General features: G+C 40.9%; 1 protein-coding gene across 1 annotated transcript in view; it reads left to right on the top strand.

Moving 5' to 3' along the window:
- Positions 1-12,080, top strand: part of BRAP (BRCA1 associated protein) — a 31,709-nt gene extending 19,629 nt beyond the window's left edge. The window contains exons 10-12 of the mRNA XM_055405196.2: positions 1,435-1,524; positions 7,299-7,402; positions 9,624-12,080. Coding sequence (XP_055261171.1) covers positions 1,435-1,524; positions 7,299-7,402; positions 9,624-9,987 — 558 coding nt within the window. The 3' untranslated portion in view covers positions 9,988-12,080. The remainder of the gene's footprint in view (positions 1-1,434; positions 1,525-7,298; positions 7,403-9,623) is intronic.
- The last annotated feature ends 2,468 nt before the right edge of the window (positions 12,081-14,548 follow it).

Raw genomic sequence — 14,548 nt, 5'->3', positions numbered from 1 at the left:
GGTCTCCTGCATTGGAGGCAGACGCTTTAACCCCTGAGCCACCAGGGAAGCCCTATATATATATATATATATATATATATATATATATAAAACTATAAACTTTATGTAAATTTTATATTAAGGAAAAGTTTAACATGAGTCCTATTTTATATAAATTTCAAAACAGTTATTTTAAAAACAAATACTTTAACCATTGGAGGAAGTGGACATTTGAAAACTTGCTCATCTGCAGGTGTTAAAGGTCAGTGAAGTGGCCTAAAATAAGAGCTGATGTTATTACCATTAATATATTGTATTGACATGAAAAAAGTTCCAGTCTTTAGTGTTCAGTTTTTAGTAACTCTTACAAATTAAGTATGTCATTCAGTGAATACCTCTTGAGGGTTCCTGTCTGTCAGCTCCTCTTCTGTGTGCTACTCTTCCATTTAACTTAGCATTAAATGGACTCCCTGCCCTCCTGGAGCATACAGTCTAGTGACATACATTTTCCCAAATTGTCCCTTCTTTCTGTGACTCTTTCATTCTCTTCTCTGGCCTGCAAACATGAGTAGATCTCCAATCTCCTGGAATGATCTTTTCCAGAATACAAAATGTTATCTGCCACTCATTGGCTCACATTTCTAGATGTGATACTCCAGAACTTTGCATAGGCCCCATCTCACCACACCCTACACTCCAGCCTCACTGGTCTTCATGGCTGAGATAATCCTAAACGTCTGCAGTATCACATTTCTCTGGAATCTTTCTGTCTTCTCCTTCTGTCTGTCAAGGTGTCAAGGGGCCTCTCAAATCTCACCTTCTGTCAGAAATCCTATCGGATCCTACTGTCATAAGCCATCTGTCTTTTCTCTGTAGTTACACAGCACTGGTCATTCATTCATGCACTCGGGTAGCAAATTTTTCTTGACATCCAGGATGTGCCAGGCACCGAGGGCACAAAAATAAAGATATAGCCTTGCTTTCAAAGAGTTCACAGTCCAATCAAGGAGAGAGCCTGGTAAATGGCTGATGCAGTGCTAATGTCATAGGTGATGTTAATGATAGGTGCAGTGGGAGCCAAGAAGGGCAATTAACCCAAGGCTGGAGGTGACAGGGACAGCTTACTGAAGGGATAGCTGGATGAGCTGATTTGAGTTATAGTTGATTTAAAACCATGTCGTTCTTCTTGAAGTCAGCTTGAATAGAAACAAGGGTTTTTTAAATTGTACATTTCTCTGTTTGTCCCTAACTAGATTGATTGTAATCCCCCAGAGGGGACTGAAGTGTAACTGTCTACTGTGTTCCCCTAATTTATTGAGCGGAACCAAGGTGTAATATACTTTCTGAATGTTCCTCTTACTCTTCTTCAGGTCATTAAAAATCAGGTTTTAATTGACTTTCAGAGACTGACAACAGTAACTTATGTTTTGGTGTCCATTCTCTGTGTTTTTGTAGTATTCATATTTACTAACAAGCCAGCTGGAGTCACAACGAATCTACTGGGAAAACAAGATAGTCCGGATAGAGAAGGACACAGCAGAGGAAGTAAGTTTCTTGTTTGATGACTGCTAAAATGCCACATGCTAGGACAGCCTGCTGTTGGGTGGGAGAAGGCAGAGTACAGGGATCTTATAATCTTTCTTTTTAGTTTCATCTATAGATAGAGAGCTGGTTTACCTCTAAAAAAGAAACCTTCGTTTTATGTCAGTTAAATCTCAACAAAGCTGGAGGCTAGTAAGGGTAGAAAAAAGAAAAGATTTGGAATCACTTGGCTCACTCCAGTGACCTAACTCTTGATCAAGGTTCCAGTAAACACCTGACTTGCCATTATACTGGAGACTTAGCCTCTGAAGGCTGTATCAGGAAACAACTTCCAGACGACAATGAGAGTGAAATTAGTCAAAAAGAGGAAAAGGAAGAGACAAAAATAAACTTACTGCAAATGTAATCAGCTAAGCATAATTGAAGAGAAGGGAAGTGGACATATATTCTCACCTAGGATTAGTAAATCAAGATTTTATTGTGGGCTGACCCCTGCACACAATCTTATTGTGTGCTGAGCCCTATTCTATACTAAGTTAAGGAAGAAATCAGACACTTGGTATGTACTTAAAAAAAAGAAACCTTGGATTTAAAACCTTAAGTATTTTGAGGTTGAGATGTTGTTTGTTCACTCAGTCAGGTTTTCTAGTGGCTTGTACTGCTGCTGCTAAGTCACTTCAGTCGTGTCCAATTCTGTGTGACCCCATAGACGGCCTCCTACCAGGCTCCCCCATCCCTGGGATTCTCCAGGCAAGAACACTGGAGTGGGTTGCCATTTCCTTCTCCAATGTGTGAAAGTGAAAAGTGAAAGTGAAGTCGCTCAGTCATGTCTGACTTGTAGCGACCCCATGGACTGCAGCCTACCAGGCTCCTCTGTCCATGGGATTTTCTAGACAAGAGTACTGGAGTGGCTTGCCATTGCCTTCTCCGAGTGGCTTGTGCAATTCCATTTAAAAAATAGAAGTATGTGCATGAGGGTTTGTAATTTGAGTCAGCCAAGTGGTTTGTCAACTTGGGAACAGCTGCTTTGGGGAGCTGAATATGGGCTCCTAAGGCAACAAGATGGTGCTTTAAAATTGAAGGGGATAAAATTAGGCAGAGATGCTAGAGTGGTCAGCACCTTGTTGGTCTCAGGCATGGTCTTGAAAATTTAACAAGATAATCTTTTAAAGAGGCCATTCACTATTCCAGTGGGTAGAAGAGAAAAGTGATGTGATTTGGTGGAAACCCAGCCCAGAGTGGCCCAGAGCTCCACCTACTTGGTTTTCCCTTTGTCTCCAGCATGTACAAGGAACCCTGAGGGTACCAGAGAAAGGAGTTTGAAAACCAGTGAGCACCTGAGTGTTCATGTATAACTGGGGCTCTGGGAACCATTCTTAGGATCTAGGGACAATGGTCATAATTCAGTGATTCCCTTAGTCTTAAATAAAGGCTTTTAAATTTAAATGATTGATTTAAATGGTTATTTTAAAAATGCTTATTTTAGTAACTTTGTGAATCCCCACCAGTAACTGGGTCTTCAGATGAGCAACTACAGAGCTGGCTTTGGGGCTCACCTCTGTGGTAGCTGGTATTATCCTGGAGCTTAGCAGGGAGGGCCAACCTGTCACTTTATGCCAGGCTCAAGGGTCCCAGTTTCTGAACATGCCTACAAATGAGAAGAAGTCAGGTCTCTTTCATTAAGGCGTAGTGTGTGCGTGCTCAGTCGTGTCCAACTCTTTGCAACCTCATGGACTGTAGCCCACCAGGATCCTCTGTCCATGGAAATTTCCAGGCAAGAATACTGGAATGGGTTGCCATTTCCTATGCCAGAGGATCTTCCCAATAGAGGGATCGAACCTGCATTTCCTGTGTCTCGTGCACTGGCAGGCAAATTCTTTACCCACAGCAGCACTTGGGATGCCCCCAGCTTTAAAATGATCTCTCTTGAAAAGTTGATGATGAAATTCTTACAAGACCTTCTAAGCAATGGCAGTGCCTTTCTAGAGGGGCTTGATTGGAGTCCACATGGGAGTGAGGTACCTCTGACAGCACTTGAGAGGCAGAGCAGGGGTTGCTGCCACTCGGTGTGAAGTTTGGGTCTCCCCAGGAGGAGCACCAGCAATGCCATGCAGCCTCACTGATGAGTTTTTCTATGGGCTGTCCCAGTGTGATGACCTTCAGTGCTTTGTACAGACCCTTGAGAACTTAGCTCAGGATCCTCTCTGCCTTTTAAGATTCTTGAGGATTAACTGCATTCCCTAACACATGCCCATGGAAAGCAAATCAGAGGGCAGGAAAACTAAAATTGTGAAACTGTGTTTACTTCTAGGTAGGGGTAAGGTGGCGGCCAAGGCAGTCCTAAATACAGAGCTCGGAAAGGATATTTTGTTTTCTAGTAAAAGAGGGGCCAAGGCAGTCCTAAATACAGAGCTCGGAAAGGATATTTTGTTTTCTAGTAAAAGAGGTCAGTTAATGGGTGATGTAAGCCTTTTGTCCCTGCCTCTGTCCTCCTGACCCGTCCTCTGTTGGCACATCCAGCCATGGTGCACGTGAGAGGAGAAATAGTGATCGTGGGTTTCACGGGCAGAGATTCTTGGTCACGTGGGACTCACAGAAAGTTAATGTAGGGGAACAGAGGGGCTGAAGATTGAAATTCACTGTGGACTTCAATTACAATACTATTCCAGTCCCCCGATGCCTTAGGTAGTGCAGTTATTACAGCGTGAGCAGAGTCTGTTCTGGAAAATAAAGCTCATACCCACTTGAAGGTTCCTAGTTTTAGCGGGCCATGTATGAAGAGCATAGAGAGTTTCCTAAGTGGTCCAGTGGTTAGGACTCTGCAGTTTCACTGACAAAGGGGATGGGTTTAATCCCTGGTCGGGGAACTGAAATCCTACAAGTTGCATGGCACAGCTTAAAAAAAAAAGATATATCTTTTTGCCTCTAGCTCCATATATAAATTGCTGTTTTTCCAGCTATGGATTGTGAACTGAGTTTGGTGGGCCACAGCTGGTATTTTTATTAAATAGCATGGGATAGATATCAGAGTGTATCACATTTAATATTACTTTGTGAAACTTCTGTTTCAGGAGAGTGTGTGTGTGTGTGTACAGAGTGTTCCTTACTGCGGGCTAATGGTCAGAAATGTTTTTTAAATCACTAATTTAAACCATCATAACATTTGTCTCTAGCAATATTAAAAACCTTTTTTAGGTCACTTAGTATTTTTCATCTTGATTTAAATGTGTTTGGCTTATTGTCTTTACAGTTTGGTTTCTTTTGATGGTTATTTTTGTCCTTTCCAGTTTCCCTGAACTGATTGGAGTAAGTTTAAGAGAAAAAGGTCAAAAGGATCTCGTGGTCTTACTTTAAAAACAGTATTGAGGAGAAAATTAATACCGAATAGAATTAGAGTAATTTGAAAGCTATTTTTATTTTTATGACATAGCAGAACTTTTAGAAATCTCCCTTTAATTGCATGTTCTTCCAACTTAATAATGTTGGCTCTAAAGTTAATTACTACAAAGCAGTTATTCTTATTTTTTAAAAAAGGAGGGAGCAGTGCAGTTAGAGACCTGCTAGGCAGGCCATATGGCAAATGTTTAAAAAGAAATCATTAAAAGTAGTGACCTTTTTTCTGGCATGATGGATGTTGCATGAATATATGCTGAGAGTTTAGATCTTGCCCAGAGGTCACTTTTCCTTTGTTATTGAGCGTTGGCCCACTGTCTGGTGCAGAGAGTTTTAGAACTTGGCTTTGAACCCAGACTTGGGGTCCAGTCCTGGACTCACATCACTCTAGCTGGGTGACCTTGGGGTGTATTGCCTCACCTTTCTCAAGCCTGTTTCTGTAAAAAGTTTATACACCTAAGTCATAGGCTTGTAATAAAGAATAAATGGAAAAAAGGGGAATAAATGAGATACTACCTATAAGACACCTAGCCAGTGCCCGAGTCATAGGATTTAAACTCGGTCACTTCCGTTTCCTACTATTAATACCTCATGACCCACCTATCTTCTTCCTGTCTTTAGACCAGTGGTGTTGAGGCATAAGTTTTTAAGACAATGTAATATGAATTCTTTCTGTAAATTGCCTTTATTTAAAATAAAGAACTGCTTATGTTGCATGTGACTTCAGAGTACATGAGAATATTAATAGTGAGTTTGGAGGGGAAAGAATACCAAATAGCTAGAATCACCTGTTACAAGTACCTTTGGGTTATTTGGATAATACAGTTGACCCTTAAACAGCATGGGTTTGAACTGCACTTACATGTGGATTTTTTTCAATGGATGCCTACTATAGTACTACAGGAACCACAGATGGTTGAATCTGCAGATGCAGAACCTCAGATAAAAAGCACTGATGATAAAGTTATACTCGGATTTTCGACTTCAAGGAGGGTTGAGATCCCTCACCCCCACATCGTTCAAGGGTCAAGTGTAATTTTAGAATATGATCTCAGGAGGTAAAAAACAGTAGTGAGTTAAGAATGGGAGATTCTTGTCCTCCTACACTATTGATAGGAAAGTAAATTAGTGCAGTCAGTATGGAATACAGAATGGAGGTTCCTTAAAAAAAATTAAAAATAGAGCTACTATACGATCCTGCAATTCCACTCTTGGACATATATCTGGAAAAGACATAAACTCTAATCAGAAAAGATAAATGCATCCCAGTGTTCATAGCAGCACTATTTATAATAGCCAGTACAAATAGAAGAAATCTAAATGTCCATCAACAGATAAATAGATGAAGATGTGGTACATATATACAATGAAATACTACTCAGCCATAAAAAAAAGAATGAAACAATGCCATTGACAGTAATATGAATGGACCTAGAGATTATCATATTAAATAAAGTCAAATATTATATGATTATCAGTTACATCCAGATCTTAAAAAATAATACAAATGAATCTATTTACAAAACAGAAACAGGCTCACAGATATGGAAAACAAATTTATATTTACCAAAGAGGATGGGAAGGGGAGTGTGGAATTAACTGATACACATGACTACATTTGAAATAGATAAGCAACAAGAATGTACTATATAACACAGGGAATCATATTCAATATCTTATAATAACCTATAATAGAAAATAATCTGAAAAAAATATATGTATAACTGGATCACTTTGCTGTTACACATGAAACCACCACAATATAACAAATCAGCAATGGCAAGCCACTCCAGTACTCTTGCCTAGAAAATCCCATGGACGGAGGAGCCTGGTGGGCTGCAGTCCATGGGTCGCTGAGTCGGACACGACTGAGCAACTTCACTTTCACTTTTCACTTTCACACATTGGAGAAGGAAATGGCAACCCACTCCAGTGTTCTTGCCTGGAGAATCCCAGGGATGGGGGAGCCTGGTGGGCTTCCGTCTGTGGGGTCACACAGAATTGGACACGACTGAAGTGACTTAGCAGCAGCAGCATATTTCAATTAAAAGAAAAAAAAGAATGGGAGGTTCTGGTCTAGCTTCTGACAAAACCATCTCCTGCTCTATAGCCTGAAGCTCTTCACCTTCTAGCAGTTTCACTCAACATTCAGTAAGTAGCTTTTGATCCCTCTTCATCCTGGTTGAGAGAAATGGTAAGAAAAAAGGGAGTTCTCAAAATATTTACTCCTGTTGCAGAAATTCTTTCAGATAATGGTCTCACCTTTTCTAGGTTTGATTTGTCAAAGTTAAAGACAAGTAGTCGGGGTGAAAATTGTAAAGTTAGCCCCAAAGGCCACACAGGTTTGTCTTTGAAATAAAACTGATCTCTGTTTACTCTTTCAGATTAACAACATGAAGACCAAATTTAAAGAAACAATTGAGAAATGTGATAATCTGGAGCACAGATTAAATGATCTCCTGAAAGAAAAGCAGTCTGTGGAAAGAAAGTAGGTATAACTAACCTGTTCTTTTAATTAGCTATTTTATTCTAACAGGATCCATAAACAGAGAATCTCTCTATTCCTATGGACATACATTCATTATTGTCAAGTGTGTGTGTATCTCCAAGTTTTCAAGGGTCTCCCTAATATATGGAGCAGACCTACTGTGACTTCCTGTTTACTAAAAAATTCAGTATTTCATGCCAGATGGATGCCATGTAGAATACAGGGCTCTCTCCTGATGACTGTGCTTATTGTGTGCAAAAGTGTCTCCTATTTTTGCCTGTAGAAAGCTATCTCCCTTTGCCCAGAGCTTCTCTGAGCCGTGGTGACTGAGAAATGGCAGTTAGGAAAGATACTTACATCTAAGCTGGAGATGGTGTGTCTTCTGGCTTTTCTTGGGAATTAAAGGCCAAAGATGCTGAATATGGAGCGAAAAACTCGTCAACATTATGGCAAGAACATTGTCTACTACTGTTATTTGGGAAGATAATTGCTAGTAAATTAAATGAAACTACTTTTCTAGCTTAAGTTAGACTCACAAAAATAATTGGATATTTTTGCTTCCAGACAAATGGATAAAAAATAAAAGGGATATGTCCCTTAAGAAGGTTTGTTGTTTTTTTTTTAATCTTTTACTTTGGAATAAATTAAGGTTTACAAAAAGGTTGCAATGATAGTTCTAAGAATTTCCATATACTTTTCACCTGTTTTCCCTCATAGCAACTAACTGGGTATTTTTAGTAGTGTGCGTGTGTGTGTATGTGTGTGGTAAAATCTGTATTACAAAGATTTTGCCATATTAATCATTTTAAGTATATCAGTCAGTGACATGAGGTGCCTTCATAGTGTGCAACTATGATTCCAGAATTTTTCATCACTCCAACAGAAACTCTTCACCAAAGGGGTTAACTGTTGTGAAAATAACACTACAACATAAGTAAAAATAAAAATTTAAAAATCTCTTATACTTTCAGTACCCTCACTAATTGAACTGTTCCAAGGAATTTAAAAGTTAAAACTGAAAGTTTTCTTTCACTCCCAAATCCTGCAGGGGTGCCCAACCTCTAGAATCTAATGCCTGATGATCTGAGGTAGAGCTGATGTAATAATAATACAAAAAGTGCACAATGAATGCAATGCACTTGAATCATCCTGAAACAATCCCCCACGCGCCCCCCTCATTCCTGGTCCATGGAAAAACTGTCTTCCATGAAATCAGTTCCTGGTGCCAAAAAGTCTGGGGACCACTGATCTAGAGGTTCTTAATGGCACCAGTGAATACTTCTTATTCTAGCTCTTTTACTGTACCTGTATAAACATCTCACATACATCTTTTTTTCTACAAAAATTGAATAATACTAGGAATTCTGTTCGGTAAATATTCTGTTTTGGAGGGTTTTTTTTTTCCTTTGGACTGGTACACCTCGATCTATACCCTGTAACTTGTATGAAAATCATAATAATTTTAACCAGTTCCCCTTGATGGACATGTTTTACTGCTATAAACAATGCTGCAATAAGCATCTTTCTCCATATGTCATTTAGTGCAACCCTGAATATATTTATTTTACAGGATAAATTCTTGGAAGTAGAATAGCTATGTCAGAGGGCGGGTGAAATTTTGATTTTCATAGATGTTGCCAAGTTGACTTCTGTTGAATGTGTACCAGTTCACACTCCAGTGCCAGCATGTGGGAGTGCCCCCTTTTCCCACATCTGAGCTCTCTGGCATTCTGATACATAAAAATGGTATTTCAAGTGGTGGTTTAATTTTTCATTCTTTACTTGTGAGTAAGATTGAGCATCAATAAGGCACTCCCTCTTCTTGAAGACTCTTCTCCAGCAAATGCAGCGAGGTCAGAGCACTTGACTCTTTAAGAATGTCACTTTTCCTCATAACTTCTTTATCACAGTTATCATCTCTAAGCCACTCATGTAACAATACAGAGAAGCAGTAGACATTTTACCATGAATCACAGAATAGTTTCTGCTAATGAATAATCTCTAATCCTTAAATATTGTCCTGAAGCTACACTTGAGTTAACCGAAGCAGAATTCTGATTTCAGATGGCTGTTGCAATGGCAGCAGACCCCTTGGCCATGGGAGGGAGGGGTCTGCCGTAAGTGGATTCTGAGGTCATGTTCTCTGTTCAATCCCAGAGCAGAAAGGGGACTCTGTCAGCAAATGGAAAACGTGCATTGTCTCCCTTTGTTTTTGTGAAAGGTGCACTCAGCTAAACACTAAAGTGGCCAAACTCACCACGGAGCTCAAAGAGGAGCAGGAAATGAACAAGTGTTTGCGAGCCAATCAAGTCCTCCTGCAGAACAAGCTGAAGGAGGAGGAGAGGGTGTTAAAAGAGACCTGCGACCAGAAGGACCTGCAGATCACCGAGATCCAGGAGCAGCTGCGGGATGTCATGTTCTACCTGGAGACACAGCAGAAAATCAACCACCTGCCTGCTGAGACCCGGCAGGAAATCCAGGAGGGACAGATCAACATCGCCATGGCCTCAGCCTCCAGCCCCCCGTCTTCTGGGGGCAGTGGGAAGCTGTCCTCCAGGAAGGGCCGCAACAAGAGGGGCAAGTGATCTTCAGAGAAGTGCACTTCCCCAGGAGTGTTCTCCCTGCCACAGCGAGGGGGTACTGGGACTTTCAGCTAACTGTGAGGGTGGACCCTGAATAAGTATAAGTCAGGATCAAGCCACAGTTGTTTGGATCTTTCATTTGCTAGCGTGTGGTGTAACGACCATAGAGGGCTGACAACCAGGAGAGCTGAGGGAAACAGGCAGTGTTTTCAAAGGTGGCTGCTTTTCTCCACCATGATAGTTCACTAACCTCAGACATTCTGATGACCATTTTGCCTTCCTACTTGATAGATGCCCCAACGCTGCTGTGCATTTTTCCGTTGTATTTATTGAGTTGGTGTATTTGACTTTCAGTTCTGGGGTCAGATTAAGAGCTTGGATTTTTTTGTGTCCCCTGAAAGGTAATGTTACCTCGCCCTAAGGCACCAAACCTGCCAGAAGTTATAGCAGTTGCTTGAGAGAGAGGCTCCCGTTGGCCACTAAGGATTTATGAAAATGCCCTAGCATTAGTCTCATATCATTGGCATCACTTCTTGCCTCTGGGGAATTGAAGAAATGGTTAAATGTTACATAAAAAGAGGCTAGGTGTGTAAACCTGACATTGGCTTGTCACCAGCAGCCATCTCCTCTTGCTCTAGGCCTTGCCAGAAAAAACAAACAGCCCCAGGGCAGACTGAGTGGACCCAGTGTAGGAAAAACGGTGACGTCCCCACTTTGTTTATTTTTCATGCCTCCACAGCTCCTTATGAACCTCAGAGAAGGAGGCTTCATTTTTGCTCTAACTCTCAAATCTCTTGCTGGATTTCCTAGAATCCAGCAAGAAGAAGAAGGCAGAGTTATCATCCAAGTGAAAAGGTATGAGCACGGCATCTGATTGGCTGACTGTATTTTGTTGGGATCAGTATTTTCTGAGTGTTTACAAAAAATTGGGCTACATGTTAGGTTGTGACTAGAGGGAGCTTGGGCAGATCTGCAGTTACGCTTTCAAGATATATCCAAAAGGCTGTTGCTAAATTCAAAAATTAGAATTTTAACAGAGTCCCCTTTAAAACAGTCATGTAATGCTTATATGGGCCAACAGAGGGTCTGTGTACTTTTTCTAGAAACAAATGTCCAAAAAAAAACCTCGCAATATGTGGTAAGCAAGCAAAATTAAAGTAAGACCCGTGTTGGAATTTAGCTTCCAAAAGAGGTAGCTGTATAGGTTAACAAGACACACTATTAAATGATGGATTTTCTTTTCTGTTTTTATAATTAGACAAAGTTTTCAAATGATCACACTTCAGAACTGGTTTTTAGCCTGTGATTAGGGCTTATCCTCCAAAAGTCTTCCGTGTCACCTGTTCACATACCAACTGTATGGCTAATCACAATGCGTTTCTGTGGGGTCTGCCACAGCATTTCCCAAAGAACCTTCTCTGTAACTCTACAACATGAATGTACTCAGACATTCTCAATTTTTTCTTAGGGCAAATCAATTCCACAAGTCCCCCTTGGACTTATATATATATATATATATATACAGGTATCTTAAAGCAAAAGTGGGAATGAGAAGCTAACCTAATTCTCTTTCCTATAGAGATTCTATTTTATTTAAAATCTATTTTTACACTAGTTAGAATCCTGCTTTTTTGGCCAAGTACTTGTCGTGCATGTCTGACCTTGCAGAAGCTGGGGTGGATCGTAGCATACTAATTAAGAGAATTAGAAGTAGTTGACAAAGCTAGCTTGCTCCTCGTTTCTCTGTGATCACCTCTTGTCAAGCAGCTCTATCACCACTGGGAGAATAGAGATTTTTCTCAGTACAGGTGAGATAAACACTCTGAAAGGCTGTGCCCAGAGGAAGGAGCAAATAGGCAAATGTTTCCAAACTACTTGAAGGTTTAAAAAAAAAAATGTTGCAGAAAAAAATCTTGTCAAGCTATGTAAAGAAAATGTTTTAAAAAAAAACCAGTCAATGAGTCATGTTTGAATTTGACAAAATTACATAAGGTAGAAACTCTTAGTGTTTTCTGCAGGATGGAAATGAACCACTTAACATATCCATACTACCTTGAACAATGAAATTGCATTAAAATAACCAGACTTTGAAATGATTCTGCCACGTGTGAAATCTGTGTCTCTCTGGTGGTTATTTTGCTTGGGGGCTTGTACCTGAATCATCTAAGAAAAAGTAACTGAACCAGATAAGAGAACAAGGTGCTCTGAACTGGGAGGCTTAGGTTAAGAGAAGACCCAGACACACCATTCTCTTGCAAACTATGGTTAAAAAAGAAAAAAAAAAAACAGTCAATTTCTACACCCAGACTTTTTTCCAGGCCCTCCACAGAGCTAGGGTGGTTGTTTTTGAAAACTGTCATAAATGTGACTCGTTCAGGATCCACCATGTAAGATAAAGCACTGAAGCGACTCCCCACTCCCTGCTTGCTCAGTGAAGTTGCTCTCGGCTGAAAAAGGGATTTAAACAGCCAGTCAGTAAGAATGTGGAGAACTTGGCAAATCACAAATGAACAACCTTCTGTCACTACTTGGAAACCCCTCTCCTGGTGCAGTTGGGGCACACAAGCTACAAATACTACCCATAAGATCTGGCTGCCTTGTATGATTCCACATTGCTTGGGCTGGTGGCAGATTTTGGCTCGTTGTGATCAAGTCCATGGGCTAATCTGGAAAAGGAAAGTCACTCTTACGACATTTGAGGAAAGCTATTTTGTTTCCTCCATGATAAAGCTAATTTAACTCTGTTTCAGTGATTCTGCTGTGTTACTTCCCTCTTGCAGCAGAAGGGAAAATTTTCAGGAACTTTTCTTGAGATCTAGCTCCTGTTCTTTAATGGCGCTGGGGGGTACATCTAAACCACCCAGAAGCCTGGCCAGCATCTGAAGCAAGTTTAGGAAGCCACCAAGTGTTCTCTGGCAGGCCTCTGCTGCTGGCCAGTCTTCATTCTTGCCTGTGAAAATTCCTGAAATGGGAGTCCTAGAATTCTCTGTAGTGGCTACACCAACAGATGCAGCTTTTAAAGTTAAGATTTTTAAATGACAGAGTAAAGTCATAATAGCCTGTCCTCTGAGGAACCCTGAGTCCTACCCCAGAGCCAAAGCCCAATCTCCTCTGCAATGTGAAGTTATCTCCCCCCAAGGCAGTACTGCGGTCAGCCCGCAGCAGGCAAAAAGCATGCTTTGCATTTATGCATTAGGGCACTTCAGGGAAGTTATATAAGACTTTTTACTTTTTTTTTTTTGGGCGGGGGGACAGAGTGTGGTCTCTTTATCCTGATTAATGTCATAACTTTTTACACCGTCTTCTCATTTTCTGAAGGTAGTGGTAACCATTTACCGCCTGATGGTAACCCTTTTTCTTGTGTCCCTGAAACTTATATGCCCTCTCCAGAACGCTGTCATTTAGGACAACAGTTTCTATCAGACATGAATTTTGAAAGCTGGACTTCCAGAGGCGAAAACTATTTCAGAATCATTTTAGCTAGTGTACCTTGGACATTGAGCAGCCTCTCACTGTAATTCTGGATGCTTATAAGAGCCTGAAAGGTGGTCTGCAGTTGGTTTTTAATCTGGATTTTGAATTCTTTCTGCCTTAAAGAAGGCCAGGAAGAGATGAACAGTCTATTGTGTTATACACAATGACTGTGGCCTTGGGGGCCTAATATTGAACTTCTTTGGGGCAGAAACTTCTCACTGGAATCAGCAACAAAATGTGGTTTTGGCACTGGGCACGGAGCTGCGCTGGTGCAGACAACATTTGTTACTCTGAGGCTAATTACCGTTTCCGTAGTGTAGTGGTTATCAAGGTCACCTCACAAGGCTAATTACCATGCACACAACGTGAACTAAATCAGCTTTACTTCTTTTCAGACTGTGTTCTAAATCCCCGACCCCAAACTCCTTTCAAAATCCAACAGATCCTGAAATAAATGAAGAGAGGTTTGTCTGGAGCTGGTGAAAGGGAGGGTCCATCAAAGGGTGAAATCACCAGCAAGATCTTGGACCCTGAAGGTGTTTGACACCTAGGATGAATCTACCCTAGCTCAACACGACTGACCCTAAAAAAAATCAAAGTGAGGGACTTTCCTGGTGGTCCAGTGGCTAAGACTCTGCACTCTGAATGCAGCGAGCCTGGGTTTGATCCCTGGTCAGGGAACTAGGTCCCACAAGCCACAATTAAAAGATCCGGCTTGCTGCAACAAGTTCCCATGCAGACAAAAAAAAAAGTGAGTGTATGGCACTGAATCGGAAAAATAGTTCTGACTTGCCCTCTGTGGAGACATCTTTTGCCGTCTTCTGCTGGGAAGAACAAACCTTCTACTTGATTTGTTTCCTCATTTAAAAAGAACAACTGAGATCCCTCCAGCTATATGGATTCCTGATTCTAAATTCTTCCATTCTTTGGTTGTGGCCCAATGGGCTAAAGGTTCAGACTTTTCCCTGGAGGGCGGAGAGAAGGCGAGTGCCATTAGAGAAGGTGTTTCCACCACTTGAGAAACTTGCTTGTATCACTTACATCATTACCGTTGTGCTTAACACCGGCAGGCTGAGGTGCTAAATGGAAA

Source organism: Moschus berezovskii, chromosome 19, assembly GCF_049115385.1.
Source record: "Moschus berezovskii isolate FMDL1 chromosome 19, NW_MosBer_1.0, whole genome shotgun sequence".
Classification (NCBI taxonomy): domain Eukaryota; kingdom Metazoa; phylum Chordata; class Mammalia; order Artiodactyla; family Moschidae; genus Moschus; species Moschus berezovskii.
This window is presented reverse-complemented; position numbering and strand designations above follow the sequence as displayed.